The sequence below is a fragment of the Canis lupus genome, chromosome 3 (assembly GCF_048164855.1).
Source record: "Canis lupus baileyi chromosome 3, mCanLup2.hap1, whole genome shotgun sequence".
Classification (NCBI taxonomy): Eukaryota; Metazoa; Chordata; class Mammalia; order Carnivora; family Canidae; genus Canis; species Canis lupus.
The window spans coordinates 51,011,333-51,031,622 of NC_132840.1; the positions used below are offsets into that span (position 1 = coordinate 51,011,333).

Genomic DNA, 20,290 nt, shown 5'->3' on the forward strand with positions numbered 1-20,290 from the left:
CAACCCAGGGGTAAAAAACCCCACGACCAAATGCTCTCCCCCAAGCACCATCCTCCTCCTCCGATCCTCCAAGCTGGCCCCCTTCTTGGCGATTTCCTTCCTGAACAAGAAGCAAAGACTCTCTCACTTTGGTTTACAGACAAAGGCACAGTAGACCTGGGGCGTGGGGAGGCTCCTGGTGAAATCACAGAAGAGGTGGCTGGAGACAAAATGATCAGAAATGTGCCATTCAGGAGAAAAAAAAGAAAGAAGAAAAGAAAAAAGAAAAAAAGAAAAGAAAAGAAAAGAAAAGAAAAGAAAAGAAGAAAAAAAGAAAAGAAAAGAAAAGAAAAAAGAAAGAAAAGAAAAGAAAAGAAAAGAAAAGAAAAGAAAAGAAAAGAAAGAAACAGAGAAAAGATGGGTTCAGATTAGAAAGGAGGAAAGGAAAGTGAACTGGGGGTGCGGAGAGTTAAGGGGGCGCAGGGGACATAAACCCATACGTACGCCCCCCACAACCCCTGCAAGTGGTCGGTGCAGGTACAAGCTCCGGTAAGAAGGGCGGCTGGCACTAATTGCATATTCAGAACAGGTGTGTGCCTGCAAAGCCACCTCTTAATTACCGGGTTTGGCATTTTGGCACAGACGGCCCGGCCCTGCTCAGCTTCTAAGAATCCTGGAGCCGGGCGTCCACGGGGCCGTTCTGTTGTAGGTCCGAAGAGCTGAGCAGTGGAATTTCTAATTACATGGCTTTAGGCTTTCCCCTAATGAAAGGCTCCATCCAGACAAGCAAAAAGCACCCAGCTTAGAGGACGCAGGTCCCGAACACATCCTGAGAGGATCTCTAGCACTTGTCTTTTTTTTTTTTCCTTTTTTTTTCTGGGTGGCATCTTTTCTGATCACTAGCAAAAAAGCAATTCCCATTTAACGCTACTCAGTGGCATCTTGTAAATCCCACTTCCAAGTTGAAATACTTGGGGGAGTGGGGAGGTGCAGGATACGTTACACTTTGAAGTCACGATCTTAGGGCTTGCTCCCTAAATACATCAATCCCCCTGATTCTGTCCTACCTTGCTTATTGCATTTCTCCTCTGCTCATCCTTCCCTGTATCTACCACCCCTTTTCAGGGAGACACTCCTTGCCTTTCCACATTTATTCCTTTTGCCCAAGACCCCCTTCCCCACAGGGTCCACACACAAACTCCTATTCATCCATCAGAACCTTACTAGGGTGTCCCCTACTCTTGGAAGCCTTCCCAGTGGAGATCCTCCCCCACCCAGAACAAGTCTTCCTCTGCAGTATTTTTCTGCCTTAGCCATTCCCCTCTTTTTGCCTGTTTCAAGGCCCACTGAGCCATCTCAACCCCTTCATTCACCCTCAACTCTCTACGGCCAGTATCCACTAAGTGGTCAGGGTTTTTCTAAAAAGTAGGTCAGATCCAGTCGCTCGCGTTCACAGACCCTCCAACTGGCATCCGTTCACACGGAGAATACATTAAGAACATAAAGAGCTTCTTCTCTGCCCTCTCCCCACAAGCTCCTTTGATCACAAGGCTGTGGTCACAAAGCCTTCTCTGGGGACACACACTCCCACCCCCAGGACCCTCAGATATCCCTTCTCTTCATTCAGGCCTCTTCTCAACAGCGCCTCTTGAAAAAGACCTCCTAGGACGGCTCTTTCCTCCTCGCTAACCGTCCTCCAATGCCCTGTTCTGTTTAATTTCTCCTCGTGGCTCTTATCGGCCAGGACATTATATTTTTATTAGTTTACTTACTCTCCTTTTACTGCTCACCTCGCTAGTACAATATAAACCACTTGAGGACAAGGATCGGGTGGTGCTGATAAAATAAATGTGCAATAAACATCCGTGAAATGAATCGATCTTTGCAGCCCCAGAGACTGGCACAGGATAGATGTTCCATAAATTCATAAAACATACGCAACCACAAAGAACAAAACCAACACCAGTGGGCATCCTCATACAGGGAGACCCAGAGCTAAGTGAGGTTGTGCGTCCCTCAGGGGCGCCCCTCACACTGGCTTCCTCTGGATGGTCCCTCAATACACCCCACTGACTACAGAGAAGCCACAGGATTTTACAGTCGGACACAAACCAACACTGAAGCCACATCAGAATGTCACTGAAAAGCAGCAAGCAGATGGAAACTTCTTTACAGAGCTCACATGTTAAACATTGGGCAGTGGGGTGGGGGGGGGGGCGGGGAGCGGCAATGGCTCAGCGGTTTAGAGCCTGCCTTCGGCTCAGGGCATGATCCTGGGGTCCCGGGATCGAGTCCCACATCGGGCTCCCGGCATGGAGCCTGCTTCCCCCTCTGCCTGTGTCTCTGTGTCTCTCATGAATAAATAAAGAAAATCTAACAAACAAACAAACAAACAAACAAACATGGGGGGGTGATGTTTTGGGCCTAAGCCCACGGTTGAACCCAACAGTGCAATCACTCTGTGGGGAGGGGGCAAGAGACAGGGTAGGGAGCGCCGTTCCCTGCAGCCAGGGCTCTCCTGTCTGAGGGTGGAGCACACGGGTGTCCGGGACCCGAGTACGATCCACGCACCACATCTGGAGGTCGAGCAACCAGAGATGACAAACACCTGCAGGTGATGTGCCCAGCTCCCCACACACGTTCTATGTACATCCCCGAAAGACACCATCTGCGAAAGAGGTGGCTCCTTTGATCGAAGACCTCAAAATGAACAAAAGTCTGAGTCCTGAGAAGCTGGCACATGTGCTCCCCCCACAAACGCCCTTCTTACAGAACACGTGCAAGCCACCAGCCTGTCCTGTCCTGGCATCTCCAGCTGGGTCTGGAGGAAGACAGGACGCTCAGAAGAACCATGAGAGACGGAACCAGGGGAGACAGGGCAGGAGGAGGAGGGCCTGAAGCAAGAGCCCAGGCCGTGCTCTCCTGAGCCCCCCTCCGTGTATCCCCAGGGGTCATGCAATCCTAGGCCACACCTGACGGCTACTACAGTCACTTTTACATACAGACATGGAGGCTCCCAAGCTTAGCTGAGGTCCTCCGGGGGCGGGGGGGTAGGGACTCCATCACTTTGGGAACACGCGCGACTGGGACTCAAACTCGGTTTCTGTCTACCTGTTCAGGATCGGGAGACAGGAGGGCACAGGTTGGGCCCAGGCGGTTTCCCCCTTCCTCCTTGCTTCCTCGGCTGGCTCTAAGGCCCCCCCCTAAGGAATGAGGGATCCTCCCCCCATAGAAGTGGTTAGGGCACCAGCCCTAAGCCTGCAAGCTTGCAGCCATCGGCTGCTCCATGGCATCTGGCTGGAGAAGCTGGCACTCGGAGCCCGGTGGGGAGTTAGGTAAGAATGGCTCTTCCCCCCCAAAACTTCAGACCACAGAGCAAAGGCCCTTTGGGCCAGTCCTCCAGATTACGGTCAGCAGAAGGGTGGTTCGTGTCGTGAGGAAGAAAGGGTGTCTGGCCCCCCTCATGAGCACCACGGGGAACAGACGCGTGTTCTAAGAACTGCAAACTGCATGTTCCAAGAACATACAAGTCAACCCGCAAAGCTAAGCGTTGTTCATATTAGGAAACCACCCATATGTGTTCTTGTTTTCTCCTCCTGGAAATACCAGATTTTTTCATTTTCCTCAGAAATTGTGACAAGAGTTCAAATGCAACACTCATGTAAAATCTTTACATTTCTGGGGTACCTGGGTGGCCCAGTGGTTGAGCGTCTGCCTTCGGCTCAGGTTGTGATCCCAGGATCCTGGGATCGAGTCCTGCATCAGAGTCCCCACAGGGAGCCTGCTTCTCCCTCTGCCTGGGTCTCTGCCTCTCTGTGTGTGTCTCTCATGAATCAATACATAAAATATTTTTAAAAAATAAAGTCTGTACATTTCTCTAATAAGGGAGACTCAGCTGGCCCCCCCAGAACCCCTCTTGCTGGTAAAATAAAGATTACCAACATACCATTCAACTTCTGAGCCAGCCGCCTCTCCCAATCCAGTAAGTCCTCTGCTCCACCCAATCCCCAGTGCTCGGCCAGTTCTCTTTCTGAACCTTTCCCACAGTGCTGCTCCGCCCTGAATGCTTTTAATCTGCTTTCTGGGACAATCGATCTGCAAACTCCTATCCATGCTTCAAAGCCCAGCTCAATGATGGCCTCTCCCTGGGTTCCCCCTCTCTGTTCCCACAGAATTTTCTCCCTTTGTTCTATCCTTCCCCGTGGCCCTTGGACCAAGACCGTGAGTACCTTAAGGCTTCTGACAACGGCTTCGCACCTTGTTTCCCCCCAGTGCTTTCAGACTGCTTGATCCATTGCCAGCCTTCAAAATCTGTCCAGTGCGTAAAATCAAATCAGGAGTGAATGAATGGCAGGCACCATATTCCATCAGTAGTGCCATCAAGATGCCCTGGCTGTGACTTGGCAAAAAAAAACCTGCCTTACTGCGGGGCACTCAGAAGGCCCCCACCCAATGAGAAGATGGGTATTAAATATCTCGTTAAAAGATACGTAACTTTATAGGAAGGAAGCGAGATAAGAATGAAAAGCTGGTCAGGTATATGGAACAGGGGACCCCACTCTGGTGTGAAACTGCCCGCCTCCAGACCATGTGAAAAGTCCCTGGCAAGCATTCCCCACCCCCTGCCCCCAAGCAAGAGCTCAGGGCAGAGGTGAGGGGGGCCATCCAAACAGGTGTTAGAATTTCACCCAGGACAAGAACTCGATGGTGAGTGCATCAGAAGCTAGTAAGATCATTCCAGCAAGTTTAGAGCACTAGGAGGGGAAATCCAGATACCCTTGTAACTTAAGTTTCGTACAAACAGGTAAATTAATCCCCCCTCTCACTGCAAAAGGTTTCACTCGCCTCCTTTCCCAGTGACACCTAATCTAAACGTTTCCTTCATTTCCGGTGCTGTGGGTCCCAACAACTCTTCTGACTGTTCCCCCCACCTCTTGGCCCCAGACAACAAAAGGGAAAATGCATGTTAAAAAAAAAAAAGTGGGGTGGGAGGGAGGAGCGATTGGCTTGTGTGCAGCTCAAGGCTGCCAGCACTGATCCAAAGCAGAAAACGTTATTTCCTGGGGACCCGTGCAGGGTGAGCCATGGGTCCGGCGTGATGGTAAACACACAGACCCCCGGGACCCCAGGGTGCCAGGTGGGGTGGAGGGATGCTTCGCCCCTCTCCAGACCAGCAAATGCCACTGAGCTGCAGAGACAGAGCACTTACCTTTGAAAGCAGACAGGGGCTTGTTGGAGGAAGGCTGGCCAGCAGTTAGCGGCCGGGACACCAGCCAGGGGAGGCCTTCCAAGGAAGGCGGCCCGCAGCAAGACCCGACCTGAAACCCGCAGGAGCAACTCTGCTCCCCCAGGCCTCAGCCTCAGCGCCTTTCTGCTCTGGGTCCCCCGACTTCCTGCAAGCTCCCTTCTTCTTCTTTTCTTTTCTTTTTTTTTTTTTTTTAAAAAAGATTTTACTTATTTACTCATGAGACACAGAGAGAGAGGCAGAGACACAGGCAGAGGGAGAAGCCGGCTCCCTGCGGGGACCCCTATACAGGACTCGATCCCAGGACCCCGGGATCACACCCTGAGCTGAAGGCAGATGCTCAACCACTGAGCCACCCAGGCGTCCACCTTCTTCTCTTTCTTTACTTTTTCAGCATGATCACCCTGGGGGGGTGGTTGGGGGGTGCCTACACATTAGGTTTGAGATAACCTCACAAGGGAGCAAGGTAAGGAGTCTAACCTGCCATCGTAAGGAGCAGCTTGTTTGTTCCAAGGGCTAAAGATGGAGACAGAGCACGGGGTCAGGGGAAGGAGGCCTCCTCAAAATTCGAGAAACCCTAGAGGCCTGCTCTGCTAATGCACCGGCACCACGCGTGATCAGTAGGTACTGAGTGAAAACAGGAATCTGTACTCAGGGGGAAATGCCAGGTGTGAGAAAATGAAACAGATTTCTCTTTTGTCCTGGGTCTTTTGCCTGCAGTACTTCTCAGAGCCTTTAATATGCTAACATCGAACCATTTTTTACCCCTCAACACATCACCAATCAATCTTCCTAGAACTTTCTGTTCACTGAAGACACCGGAGACAGTAGTTCTCCAAGTGCGGTCTGCAGGGTACTTGCAAACTGTCCTCAAGAGGATACATGTAAAACCTGACAGCAGGCATTTAAAGCTGTCGTAAGTCATTTAGCGGTGCCACAACACCCCAGGAACTGATGAGTGAACTCACGGCCAGGGTAGAGACCAGCGTGGCTGTTGGGTAGGGCACGAGCCATGTGCTGGTCACACAAAGTAGGGCATCGGTTCACAACAGATCGGGAAAACACGGCCCCGTTTGGAAACATTTCCAAACGTTCCAGAGTTTGGAAACACGGATGGGCTCATCTCCACTAGACACGTGCGGATGTTGACACCAAAGAGGTAAAGTGACTTAGCCAAGGTCATGGAGTCTGTAGCAAAAGGCTGACCCCCAACTGGGGGATGCAGGGGGTGGGGGTGGGGGGGACACAGATGCAAGAAGAGCCAGTTAAAGATCCAGAGATATTTTTTTAAGTAGGAGAAGCAGGTCATTCAAACTGATTTTATGATCATGATTCCGATTTCAAAGAGTCCTGGTGGGGAGAGCCCCGGGCAAGCTCTCCTGGAATTTTTACAGCTATGTTTAGTGAAAACCAAGTCAAATAGGAAAATGCTAATGCCAAAATCTAACAAGAATGTCCATGATGAACTAGATGGAGGAAAGTCAATCCTGGAATAGTGTATACCTGAAAAAGGCAGGGGAGCAGGGAAGGGGACAATTTGTAGCTCCCCTCTGTCTGGCACTGGCCTGACCCAGAACCGGGCACGTAACAAGTGAGTAAAGAGGGCCAAGTGGGAGACAATAAGGTGCAGTGGGGAGTGTGTTAAGTGGAAGAGAACACGCCCCCATTCACAGCCAGCTGTTGCCAGGAGGACCCTTGCGTCCTTTGTAAAGAGAAGCAGGAAATCTTGATTTGATTGCAAAGCTTCTGAATCTGTCGATATTGGCAATGAATTCACATGTTTTTAAAACCCTGCAAGTGTTCACCCCGGGATTTTGTTTATATTAAATTCAACAACAGGCAAAACTGATCTATGGTGGTGAAAGGTAGGACAGTCGTTATCTTGGGTGCAGGGACAGTGACCAGAAGGGGGCACGAAGGTGGCCCCAGGAGTTCTTCAGCTTGCCTTTTGAGCACTCATCAGGCTGCAGGCTTCCGCTTTGTACACTTTCTTACAGATATGTAAAATAAAAATCTGACTACGAAAAAAAAAAAGAGGCAGATTTACAGATAAAATGATACAGTGTCTAAGATTTTCTTCAAAGAATACAGAAAAGAAAGAACACGTCACTTCTTCGAAGTGCTGGAGGGAGGTCTCAGAAAAGTAGAAAATAAGCTCATGTTGAGAAGAACCATTTAAGCGAGTGCTATTTCTCCAGATGCCACGATCTTTCTGGAGTTTCTGCCCAGTGGGTTGACGAAAGAAGACCCCATCCAGAAGTTTCCATGCACACAGTGGGGCATGGCATGGGTAAGTGTAAGCGATCCAAGCAGCGAGCCAGCTGCAGAGTTCAGAGCCAAGTTCTTGGACAAGGGCATCGACCGGGCGTGGGCCGGGTCTGCTCTAGGGTGACCGCTTCTCCTGCCCAGGTGCTGGGGACGGACCAAGCAGGATGTCTCCACCAGCCGGGGGCAGAGAGGGCAAAAGGGAAGCAACAGTCCACAGGGACAGAGAGGATTTCAGGGGGATCCTGAGAACCGAATGGGGGTGGCTTCAAAGAACAGGTGAGAGAGAAGAGGTTGGTGGATGAAGAAACGGAAGGAGGCTGTGGTTGGAAAAGCTGCATCGAATACGCAGACCTCAGGTCTGAGTCTGGGCCACCGGGGTGGTGGTGGCAAAGTGATGGTGGGTGCATGCATGACATGGTGGGCGCACGGACAGCCATCAACACAGATGTCCTTCGAACAGAAGAGGAGGCTGAGCAGTGGGCGTGGGCAGCAGAAGGAAGAGAGAGAGAGGATATAACCCTGGGGCTACTTTAACATGGAGAAGTCTGTCTTGGGGCAGAGGAACCATGAAAGAGAGGGCCTGCACTGGTCCAGAAGGAACACCAGGTCGAATTTCAGGCCTGCATAGGAGCTCCAAGATGTGGCGTTTGCAGGGCCCTCGGGAGGCTTTGGGTTCAAGAGGCTGAGCCACCTACAGATCCAGCTGTATGACCTTAGGCAATCTCTGAGAGCTTTCCCTTCCTCCTCCACAACGTGCGGGAAATCACACAGGAAGCATCACTCCCTGCACACAGCAGGCTCTCACTCACTAAGGCTGAGCTCTTTTTTTTTTTCTTTCCCCTCTTGCATCACATAGTAACTGACATTCCCCCCTCTCCTTCCTGTATCTCCTTAGCTCCCTTCCGAAAGCTCCTGGAAGGTAAACTACAAACAAAATCACGTTTCTGGATTTGCACTATTTTGTCACAGGCTTCCTGTCCTCCTTAAAACCATTTTTAGAGTTATCAGTGATTCGGCAGGACCTGAATTTTTTTTTTTTTAAATCAGTGCTTTAATTGCTTTGTGACATTTCTGAGCCTGTGCAATTTTTTTTTTTTTTTTTTTTTTTTTTTTTTTTTTTTATATCATGGACTAAAACAGGCCTCTCAAGGACAAGTTCCTGTCCCTTGCACCTCCTGAGTACTTCCACGCTGCCTGGCGTTGCACCTGACAAAAGCCAGTGCTCAAACAGGGCATTTTTAGGGCACCGGTATTCCTCTGCAGGATACGATAATGATGGATGCAGGTCATGCATTTGTCAAACACACCACGTGTGACATCAAGAGCACCGTTGTAAAAACTCTGTAATGCAGGCTACAGACTCCGGATGATAATGCTGTGTCATGCAGGTTCATCACTGGCAAAACAGGCCACCCTGGTGCTGCATGGTGACCCTGGGGGATGCTGGGCATGTGTGAAGACAGGGCGCACACGCAGGTGGAACGGCCTTTTTGCTCCATTTTGCTGTGATCCCAGAACTGCTTTGAAAGACAGAGTCTAGATATTTTTTTTAAAAAATAAGTGCTCCAGTGGGACGCCGGGGTGGTTCAGCTGTTAAGCAACTGCCTTTCGCTCAGGGCGTGATCTTGGAGTTCCAGGATCGAGTCTCACATCAGGCTCCTTGCAGGGAGCCTGCTTCTCCCTCTGCCTGTGTCTCTGCCTCTCTCTTCTCTTCTCTCTCTCTGGGTCTCTCATGAATAAATAAATAAAATCTTATATAAAAAAAAGTGCTGGAGGAATCCTTGTTAGGGGAGTGAAAAAAAATAGGTCGGCGCGATTTGCAAGAGGGTCTCTATTCACCACCGCAGAGAAAGACTTAAAACCGTCATGTTTCAAATCAGTAACAAAGTCACCACCAGCTCCTCGTGCCCGCCCCTCCCCCACACCCACCCACGCACCCACTTGGGGCCTGGGTAACAGCTCAGGGTTGGGAACAGGATGTTTACTTCTTTGTCTATCTGTGTCCACTGGCAGCACTAGCATATGCTCAGTGTCTGCAGGCTTCTAGAACAATCAGCCTAGAGGGCACCAGGGACCCCCAGGAACAGCCCATCAAGAGGAATGGGCTGGACCTGTACCAGGACTCCTTTCCAGCCCTTTAAGCTCGCAGGGAGAGGCCTTTCAGCTGCAGATGGGGGGTGGGGGAAGGCACTGGGAGTGATCAGGGGGTGAAATACTGCTCTCGAATTCTTTTAGGGTATCTCTCCCCTCCCCCACCCCGGGGGGGAGTCTACTTTAATGAACCTAAGGCCCAAATCCTGCATTTCTTCATCTCTCCTGCAGCAAAGAGCACTGGCCTCTGTGAGCCTCCTGCCCTTTTTTTTCTTTTAAGATTTTATTCATTTATTCATGAGAGACACAGAGAGAGGAGCAGACACAGGCAGAGGGAGCAGCAGGCTCCATGCAGGGAGCCCGACGTGGGTCTCGATCCCCGGACTCCAGTATCACGCCCCGGGCCAAAGGTGGCCGCTAAACCGCTGAGCCACCCAGGGATCCCCCTTCCTGCCCTTTTAATATAGGTCATCTCCAGCACCTCTGCAAAAAATCCAGCCCCCCAAAAAGGTGTGTTATCCCAACCCAACAACGGACACCCCGTGCACTGCTGCACCAGAGAAGGGTCAGCTGCTGAGTGCCCACCTGCAGGCTGGGGGAGCAGGGCGGCGCTCCGGGTTCCCAGGCTGTCCGGGGGGGGGGGGGGGTAGGGGGTAGCTGCTGGCCGAGGGCACGAGGTGGGAAGGAGGGCGCCCTGGGGCCTCCAGTCCTCCCCACCCCGGGTCTCTGCCACTTTGTCTTCATCCTGTCACTTCACGGGCCCCATTCGCGGAACTAAAGCTACTTCGGGGCGCTCCCCCCAATCTGCTGGCTCGCGCTCCAGACACCCACCGGAGTGGGCATCTCGTGCTCACCTCCCCTCTCCCCGCCAGAGCCCTTAAAACACGGTTTCTCGCCCGACTCAGAACTCCTTCATTCGTTCCGGCCCCGCGCGCCAGCACCCAGGGATTCAGGGAGGGCGAGGCCGGCTCTCTCCACCCCACCCCTCCTCCCCCGAGCTCTACCCGACGGAGCAAACATTTCCAGGAGACACACCTCCCCTCGTCCAAAAAAAGGAACTGCGCAGGGAAAGAGAGGAAGGGTGCAAGACGCCCCCGCCGGTGCGCTGCGCCCCGCTCCCGGGGAGGACGGCGCGGCCGCGGGGAGAGCCGGCCCCGCCCCTGACTCCGCCCCCCCCGCCCCCCTCTGGGCGGGGCCGCGCGGAGGCTGGACGCCATTGGCCTCCTGGAAGCCGCCCGGGCCAATCAGCGCGGGGCCGGGACCCGCCGGCGCCGCCCCCCGTCCGCGAGCGCGGGCAGACCCAACAGGTGAGGCCGGAGCGCGGCGGCGGCGGCGGCGGCGGCGGCCGGGTCACGTGGCTGCAGCGGGCGGCCCGGGGGCGGAGGGGAGCCCCCGCCCGGCCGCCGGCCCCGCCCCCGCCCCGCCATCTGTCTCCGGGGCTCCGCGGTCCTGGCCCAGATGCCGGGATCCCACGCGACACAGGGACCAGCGTGCCGCCTGCTCCAGCCGCGGAGCCATTTTCTGTGCCGCTGGCTGCGCGCTCGGCCACCTCCCCGGGCGCCGGGTCGGGCGGGCGCTCCCGGGCTCCCCGAGAGGGACGGACACGTGGCCGCGCGGGGGCGGGGGGCGGGGCGGGGCGGGGGCGGCTGTGCGGGGCCCTGCTGGACGCTTGTCACCACACCCTTCCTCCGGCCCCTCGGCCCTGCAGTCGGGACTGCGTGACGAGCCTGCTGCTGCTCACTTGCCTTCCCCATATTTTTTTTTTTTTTTCCAATCTCCCATTTTCTGCCCCAAACTTCACACGGGCCAGAACAATCTTTCAGCATTGTGTGGGCTTCTGAGCCAGTGTGACCACGTCCAGACGCCTGGGACAGAGCCTGGGGGCGAGGGGGGCGCTGAGATTCTGAACCCCCCACCCCCACCCCCACCCCAGTTGCTTGCTTGAACGCACATAGAATCATTCACACTCTAGTCAAAAGTGCTTTAAAAGTACTGATCCCCTTTGGCGAGAAATGGTCTAGTCTGGGCTGAAATAACCACCAACTTGATTTTGTTCAAAGCAGGCTCTTAATTTTAACACATCTGCTATATTTAGAAGCGAAGTGTTTTATCCCAAGAACTTCTGTTCCAGAACAAATGTATCAAGTCACAACATGTGTGTGTGTGTATATATATACACACACACACACAATTTTTTTTCATACATACTTTTATAATGCAAATAGAAAACAAATTCCCCTCTGGTAGTCCCTCTAGCCAGGCCCACAACCAAGATTTTTAAAAGCAGCTCTCTTTGGGAGCCAAACCAACCCTGTGCAGTACACAGCTTTGCTCTTTACACGTTTCGCCCATGACGCAATGTAAATTTTTTTGAATGACCCAGTTAAACTGATGCTATTTTTAATAAGTTTCAAGTCACAGAAATATGCATTTATAAAGAATTTAAGATACAGGTATAAAGGAATTCAGTAACTCTTATCTATGTGCAAAGAAAATTAATGAGGGAGAGGTATTATTAGCATTAGCAGTATTTTAACACAGCTTCCTGGCTGCAATGAAAATTATTTTATTATCCTGTTACCAAGCTGGTGATGGCTCCTCACATGCTAAACTTTTCCCCAAGTCTAAATTCAGGAAAAAATAAAATAAAATCCACTAACATCAGTTTTATTTGGTGTTAAGTTTTACCTCGGGAGAGTCAGAGCACTAGAAGATTTCTAACAAGGTAATGTTTTAAATATTAGAAAAAGCTTCATGCTCTACTTCCAAGTAGCTTTCAAAGATACCAGTATCTCATTTCTTTTCGGTCATGGTAAATGTTTTCATTTGAGGTAGGCAGCATATTGTATTCATTACCCTTGAAAATATGCCACATACTTGGGGAATTCATTTTGCTGGGATTCCTGACTATCCCAACAGCCTAGAACTGAAATTTCCCTTACTGTCTGAAATCAGCCACTGTTAAATGAGAGAGGTAGCGCCCTATTTGGAAACTAACTCTATTCACAGCAAAAGAAATGTTCATTATGCTCTGCCTTTGGAGTAGACATTTTGTGTTTCTGTCCATCAACTTCATTTCCATGTTCATAGAGTGAGGACATAAAGTATTGGGAAACTATTGACACAGAAAGCAGTGGGCAAGCAATCTTAGTCACGTATTTCAGTTCTGAAGCTCGAAATAAATGCCACTTGCCTGATTCATAACACTGGCTGCCTGATGGGTTGTGTTTGTTGGCCTTTTTTTTTTTTTTTTTTTAACTCCTGGTGCGCTCTTAATTCTAAATAATTTTAGTGATTCAAAGGGTCAACTTCTGTAATCGGAAAACCTTGCAACCTACATGTTTTAAACAAAAAGGTAAACCAGCATAGGTGTTTGGAGTGAGGTACTGTGGCGTACTGATTTTTCTAAATCTCAAAAAGTTTTTCTTCGAACAAAACCAAAACACCAAACTAGAAAAACAGCTGCGACAGATCACTTAAAACAAATCTCAAATGGTACAGCTTTAGCAGGGAAAATATATAAGTATTAGTCTGTATTAAATTGCAAGTTTTTAATACTCAGGGCTCCGTTAAAAAGGTAAAATCTAGTTTAGTCATAAACATTTAATTCCTAATTATAATATATTATGTTATTGCATATTTTTAAGACCTAGGCTAATTTTTTAAAGACCGGTCCATTAATGCCATATCACTTTGGAAAGCAAAATGTAATTTAATTCATACATTTAAGCATTTTTATTTATCTAAAACAAATAGGTTGCTATTAGATATTGACTATTTTATTAACTCAAGAGCATCTGGGAAAACACTTATGATTAGGTTAATTTATGTTATATTTTCCCCTCAACTTGTAAAAGATTAATCAACCATTTTATGGTCTAATTTAGGTGCCTAATTAAAACCAGAGTTCAACACATGCTACACTGTCTTGCTAATAAATCTTGACAGCTTTGTAACATGATGGTTTGTATTTCAAATTGTTGCATATAAATGTAGATTTTTTGATCTTCACCCAGCAGCTTGAAGTGAGTTGAAGATTTGGTTTTAAACTCCAGGACTGAGAAAGTGCAAATTACTTCAAAAAGGATTATCTCCAATCAGATCAGATCTTAAATTTCCCTCAGTGAAGACAGAAGCAGTCCTTGCCACCAGGTTTTCAGAACTAATCGAAGAAAATAGGGGAAAAATTAGTTTTCTCGACATTTGTTAAATTGAAAATGCAGGAGAAGTTGCTACTTTCAGCTATTGGGTTTCAAGAGAGAGTTCTGAGGCTGCTGGGTTTTAGACTCAAATTCTAAAGAAATCTGCTCAAAAAGTGGTAGTTGTAATTGTCTTCTGGTTAATGAGTACAAGTTTTCAATGTTGATTTGTGGCACTGTATTTTTTTTTTTTTTTAATGAATAAATCCATTCCAAGAAGTTCTGGAACATCTTACTTAACCCTATCTCCTCCCATACCTCCCAGCCTTAAAAAAGGCCCATGGAAAAGACTAAATCTACTCTCAGTAGGGACACTCCCTATGTTTTCTCTGCCTTTATATTTTTGTAATTTTAATGACTCCTTTGACTCTGTCCCATGCAGCAGAGAAATGAAACTTGTATAGTGTATTATCCTTACTCTACTTATAAACCAGCTCTGGATGGAGGAGCTAGTCTATCCTGGAGCTGATACTCTTTTAAATTGATTGACAAAGTGAGCAATCTACATTGAGGTCATGGCAGGGGTGTACAGGAGAAAATGCAAACTCTTTGGAAGCAAAGCCAGTTTGGAACTCATCATATATAGGACCAACAACATGCCTGGGTCACTTAACGGAGGTAAGCACAGCACAGGGTGACCTCTGGGGCAGGACTGCCTGGGTTGGTGGATTGGCTTTGCCACTTTTCCAGCTGTGAGGCCTCGGGCCAGTTGCTTAACCTCTCTGGGCCTGTATTTCTTCGCCTGTAAAAGTACCTACTTCAGAGGATTGTAATGAGGATTAAATTTGCTAATCCTGTAAAACTTGAAACAGTGCCTGGCACATAGGGAAAACATTCAGTAAGTGTTAGCTATCAACATTATTAAACCACCCACACACTGTACTTTTGGGTTTTTTTAAATGTGGCCACAGCATTGAGGTGTCAGCTTATTTTGTACAACCAAAAATGGAAAGAAGAGTCAAGGTGGGGAAGGATCCGACACCGTCATGACTAAGGCATATTTCTCTATAAAAAACAAGAATCACTCAATAATTAGCTAACTTAATTCCCAAACCGGGGGCCATTAAAATTCATGAAAATCTACCAAACTTAAGTCAAAGCAAAAAGAGAGGACTGATGAAAGAAGGCACCTATTTCATTTTAAAGTCAAGGTTTCGGTCAACATTCAGGCCTCTCTTGGCCTACGGGAGGGTCTCCTGAACCACTGCCCCATATTTCTCAAACGCCTTCACAACCTTGGAGCAGAAGGTAAGGGCCAGTTTCACCGAAAAGTCCTGATGAGCCACTCTGTGGGGTCCTTGCAACACCTGCTAAATTTGGGAGGCTTTATCAGAGGGAGAAAAAGAGCGAGTTGGATAATGAACTGGAAAAAAAAAAGAAAAAGAAAAAGAAAAAGAAAAAGAAAAAGAAAAAGAAAAAAACCCAACCACCAACCTGGAGAGTCTTAATCCCAGACCAAGACAAACTCGGTCTGGGCAGGTGAACCACACCTACCAGCACTTTTGAATTTTGTAGCAGGCAAGGCAGGTAGCTGAAAAGCGCCTGGTTTCTGGCGGATGGCAAGGTCAGCGCCCTGTGGCCACCCTGCTAGATGCCCCATCCCACCCCGACCCCTCCCGGCCCGGCCCGGCCCAGCGTGGCTCGCGAAGCCCAGGGCAAAGAACCGCGCACGATCCAATTCGAAGACTTCATGCAAAAGTGCCCAGGCCCTGGGTTTACTGGTTAGGCCACTACTAGCAGGACTGCCTATCGGCGGATTAAACCCATCAGCGACTTGCTCAGACACAGCCAAACCCTCGCTCTCCTGCAGACTGCCCGGCTGACTATCGGATTCAACCAACCGTACCCGTAGTTGCTTAAATGCCTGCAAAACGTCTAAATGCCTGCAAAACGTCTCCCCCTCTCTCCTCGTTTTGGCTTCCGAGGACCTGTTTTAAAACCACGTCTCGGAACTGCAATGCAACTCTTTCGGGTTAATGATTATTTAGGCGCTACCGCAGTCTGCGGCCTGACCGTGCGGGCGGCGGGGAGCTGCAATGGAGGAGGAGCACACACCTCGGGGGCGAGCAGCGAGGCTCGGCTGAGCCCCGGGAAACTCCGGCCGGGCCCCGGCTTTTTAAAGAAAACTGTTCTGGGACAGGCGTTTCCTCTCGGGTGCGGTCTGTTTAAAGTTAAAACGGCTGCCTTCAAAAAATAATCGAGTGCACACATTGGCCCAGACATCCAGAATAGTTCAAATCAATTAAAAAATTAAGCAAGCAGATGGTATTTAAGAAGACTTATGGTGGTGGCGTTTTATAGATTTATTTTTTTAATTTTTTTCCTGGAAAACAGGCATTAAGCCTGCGGTCCCGCCGGGCGCTGCTGGAGCAGCCCGGGATCGCGGCGCGCGGGGCGAGCTGCGCGGTCTGCAGTTTGCGCCTCCTGCCAGCGGGGTCCGCCGGGGGTGATCGCCGCGGGCCCGGGGCACCCCCCCGCCCCCGGTGCGGCAGCTCTGGCTCAGGAGAAGACGGCGAACCCCCCGCCGCCCCGCAGCGCAGCCCGCTCCCGCCCGGAGCTCCCCGGCTGCGCTCCCGGCGGCAGGCGCGCGGCGAGGCTTCCCAGGGCGGCCCCGGGCTTTATTCGCACTTTGGAATCCATCAAAAGGAACGTGGCAGGTGGAGCGCGGCCGCCTCGGAGCCTGCGTGCATCTTCCTGTGGGGATTTCCACTGCCCGCCCCGGGTGCTTCTAGAAGCGCCTGACTTGACGGCTTCGGCTCCTTTCCTGCCAGGTCCTCCCAACCCAGCCCCTAGTTTTCTGATCTCAGAAAATCCCGGGCTGCCTCCGGCCCCGAGGTGGATGCCTACCCCCCCCCCCACCCCGGAAGGGAGCGCTCGTCAACAGCCTGCCATCCCGGTCCCCCAGGACCCTCACCCCGGGGGGAGGAGAGGCGCAGTGGGAGCCGCAGGAACAACAATGCGCTCAGTGGCACCGCCTAACAGCCCGAGAGGCCCCCGCGTGCCAGCCGGGCACCCGAGCGCACCGGCGCGCCCCGCCCCGCCCGGGGGTAACCACGGGATCCCCCCACTGCACCGATGGGAGCACCGAGGCTCGGCGCCAGCAGCGAGCGGGCCGCCCGAACCAGGACGCGCGTCCGGACCGGGGACTCCAGAGCGCGCGGTCTCACGAGCGGCGTCCACGGCCCGGGAGCGGTGGGCAGCGTGACTGTCACGGCTGGCTACACCTCGGGACCTGGGCAACTCCTGACAATAATAAAAACATTAAGGACAAAAGAGAGGGGGAGGGCGAGGCTGGGAAGAGAGCGATTTTAATCCGCTGGGTCAGCCCCCTTTTTCGCTCTCCCGAGGCCGAGACGGGGGGGATGGGAGCAGGGAACCGGGTTCGGCTCGACTCTCCCCTTTTGTTTTCCGAAGTCTGGACACCTCGGGGGCGCGGAGGGCGTCTGCCGGGGACTCGATGGGAGTCACACTTCGGAGGGTTGGGGGTTGAAGACCAGAGGGAACGGGTGGGGGCCGTCGGCCCGGCCCCTGGTTGGCGACCAAGTTCCCGAAGGCCAGAGTGTGGACCCCCTGCCCACCCGCGCCTCCCGGGAAGCTCGAGCAACCCAGAAGCTCCCTCCAAAGACCGGTAGCTTTGGAGAGCGTTGCGCAGAGGTCGCGATGATGACCCTTTGGAGACCCGACCCACACCCTGACCCGAAAACCGCGCTTCCGGAAGCCCCGATCTCCGGGCAACGCGCATCTCTCCATCAGTGAAACCCCCTACGCGCGCGGCGCCCCGACGTGTACCGGGCCCGCGGAGACGCGCGTCCGTGCCCGCGCTCTCCCGGCACCCGGGCCCCGGAGGCGGAGGGCAGCGAGCGGAGCCCGAGGCGCCCCGGAGCCTTCCAAGCTGCGCGCCGCTCCCCGCCGGCTGCAGTGCGCGCCTTTGCCCGACAGGGACCAGCACCGCTCCACGCTCCGCGCCGCCCGCGGGTCTCCCCGTCCGCCAGGCGGAGGCGCCGGGCCAGCCGCCCAGCTCACCCTCCCGAGCCCAAGCAGCCCGCCAGCCAGGCGGCTCCGACCCTCCGCGGATTCCAGCAAGGAGCACGATCCTAACAAAAAAAAGTTTGCAGACACCGTCTCCCCCCCCCCGCCCCCATCCCCATCTGGGGAGCAGAAGTTGCTCTAGGGTGGAGACCGCGTCGGGCTGGGCGCACCACGTCCCGGGCTCCGCGAGGAAAAAAAATTAAAACACAAGCAACACTGGATCGCTTGGTTTGCGCAACGGCCACGACTAGAGGGCTGCGCGCTCCCCTGGGCGCCATCCCAGTCGCGGGGCCCCCTTCTTTGACCAATTCGAGGAGCACCGTGGGCCACGGAGCCGCCGGAGCTCCTCGAGAAGTTTCTCTGCGCCGTGGAGAGCGCGGGGCCCCGCGCACCAGCCCCGCGCACCAGCCTGGGGCGGGTTCTGGGCGCCGCGGGTTCTCCCTCCGTCTGTCCCTCCCCGCCCCACCGGTGGTCGCGGGCTGTGCCCCTGTCACCTCCCCAGCACACGCCACCTCTCTCTCCCTCCCTCCCTCTTCTGCCGGTCCCGACCGCGGCCGCCGCCCCGCCGCCCCGCCGCCCCGGCCCCCGGCCCCGGGCGCAGACTCACCGGTACCAGGCGAGGCCCTTGTCGTAGCTGCGGTCGAAGAAGTGGGGCTCGGCGCCCACGGCGCGCACGTCGGGGTGCACGCGCAGGAACTCGAGCAGCGCCCGCGTGCCGCCCTTCTTCACGCCGATGATAATGGCCTGCGGCAGCTGCTTGCTCCCGGACCCACTGAAGAAGCTGGAGATGGAGCTGGGGGGGTCCGGCGCCTCGGGACTCGGCTCCTCCTGGCTCGCGGCGCCCTCGGCCGGCTCCTGGCCCGCGGCCGGCGGGGTGGCCGGCGCCGCCGGGAACGGCAGCCTGGGGGCAGTCCCGTCGGGCCCCGCAGCCAGGGCCGGCGGGGCGTGGGCGGCGCGGGACCCCGAGCCCAGCAGCAGCAGCCCCGGCGCCGCGGCGCACGAGCCGGCGCACGAGTACAGGAACATGTAGAGCCAGACGCAGAGCATGGCGAAGAGCAGCGCGAGCTTCCTCCTCACCGGCGGCGGGGACGGCGGCGGCTGCGGCAGGAGCCGGCCGGGGACATCGAGGCAGGATCGGCCGCCGCTCAGGCGCTGCCCCATGCGCAGCCCGGGGGCGCGGCGAGGGACATGGCTCAGCACATGGCGCGGGCCCGCCGGGGCTGCGAGCGCGCAGAGGGTTCCCTGGCCCGCAGGACGCCGGGGCGGCTCGGCTTATTGCCCCCGCGCGCCCGCCGCCGCCGCCGCCGCCGCCGCCGCCGCCGCTGCTCTTCCCCAGGTGGCGGCGGCAGCTGTAGCGGTGGCGGCTTTTGACATGTTGCCCGGGAGGAGCCTCAACTGGAACGAAAGTCGGGGTGGCGGCAACTGCTGCTGGGCGAGGGGCTGCTCCGGCTCGGGCGGGACAACGCCGCTCTCCCGCTCCCTGCTCACCGCAGACGGGGCGCACGGCCGCTCGCCTCCTCGCGGTGCTGCCGGCCGAGCCCGGGGAGCGGCCCCGGCACTTCCCCGCGGAGGCTGCGAAGAACTGCGCAGGAAGAGAGCGAGAGACCGAGGTGGGGGGGCGGGCCCAGCCTGCCGGAGTGACGGGCCGCTCCGCCTACCAGGAGCCCCGAGCGCCCCGCGACTACGGGCGCTCCGCGGAGCGCGCCGCAGCCAACCGGCTCCCGGAACGTGGGGGTGTGGAAAGGGCTCGGGGCGGTGGAGAGAGGTCGGGGGCGCCTATTGGCTGCGGGGCGCGGGGCGGAGCCGGGGGGCGGAGCCAGGGGCTGGTGACAGGAGCGGATGGCGGGAGGACGCCCGAGTGACAGGGCGTGGGGACAGGTCCGACCCGCGCAGCCGAGATGCGGTGCGCTCCCGCTCCCGCGCACCTTCACGCGCTCGCTCCCCGCGAGAGCCCGCCCTGGCGTGTCGCTGCGCTCGCGTCGGGACTCGAGTCCAGATCCAGGTGTCTGGCTGGCGGGCTCGTGACGTGTGTGTGTGTGCGTGTGTGTGTGTGTGTGTGTGTGTGTGTGATGTGCAGAAGGAAGGGGGTGGGAGGAGCGAGAGTCAGGCCACGGATGCTTGCGGCCCCCAGGCCCCACCGCCCCACGCCGCGGGGACTCGGAAGGGGCACCGGTTTAGGCAGTTTAAGTGGCTGTCAAACTTTATATTAAAAAAAAGTTTTTCCTTCTTATTCTTTGCCAGGACTTGGTCTCTTTGGGGCTGCGGGTGGCAGCCGAGAGATTGGTGTCAACTGTCCTCAAGAAAAATCTTCCCTACGTTCCCAAACCGCCGGGAAAGGTCGGGCGGGGTCGGGCAGCGAGGGAAGAGGCTTGACCGTGACATAGAGGCCGGTGGAGAGTTTTCGTGGTCGGAGAGGGGGTGTGAAAGTCACGTGCAGAAAGTTGCTGTCCCGATACGAGGTTTTTTTTTGGGGGGGGGG

General features: G+C 54.0%; 1 protein-coding gene across 1 annotated transcript in view; it reads right to left on the reverse strand.

The window, feature by feature from the left end:
- The window catches only part of HS3ST3B1 (heparan sulfate-glucosamine 3-sulfotransferase 3B1), a 42,788-nt gene extending 23,370 nt beyond the window's left edge, over positions 1 to 19,418 (reverse strand). Inside the window, exon 1 of the mRNA XM_072821063.1 lies at positions 18,419 to 19,418. Coding sequence (XP_072677164.1) covers positions 18,419 to 18,972 — 554 coding nt within the window. The 5' untranslated portion in view covers positions 18,973 to 19,418. The remainder of the gene's footprint in view (positions 1 to 18,418) is intronic.
- Between the last annotated feature and the right edge of the window lie 872 nt (positions 19,419 to 20,290).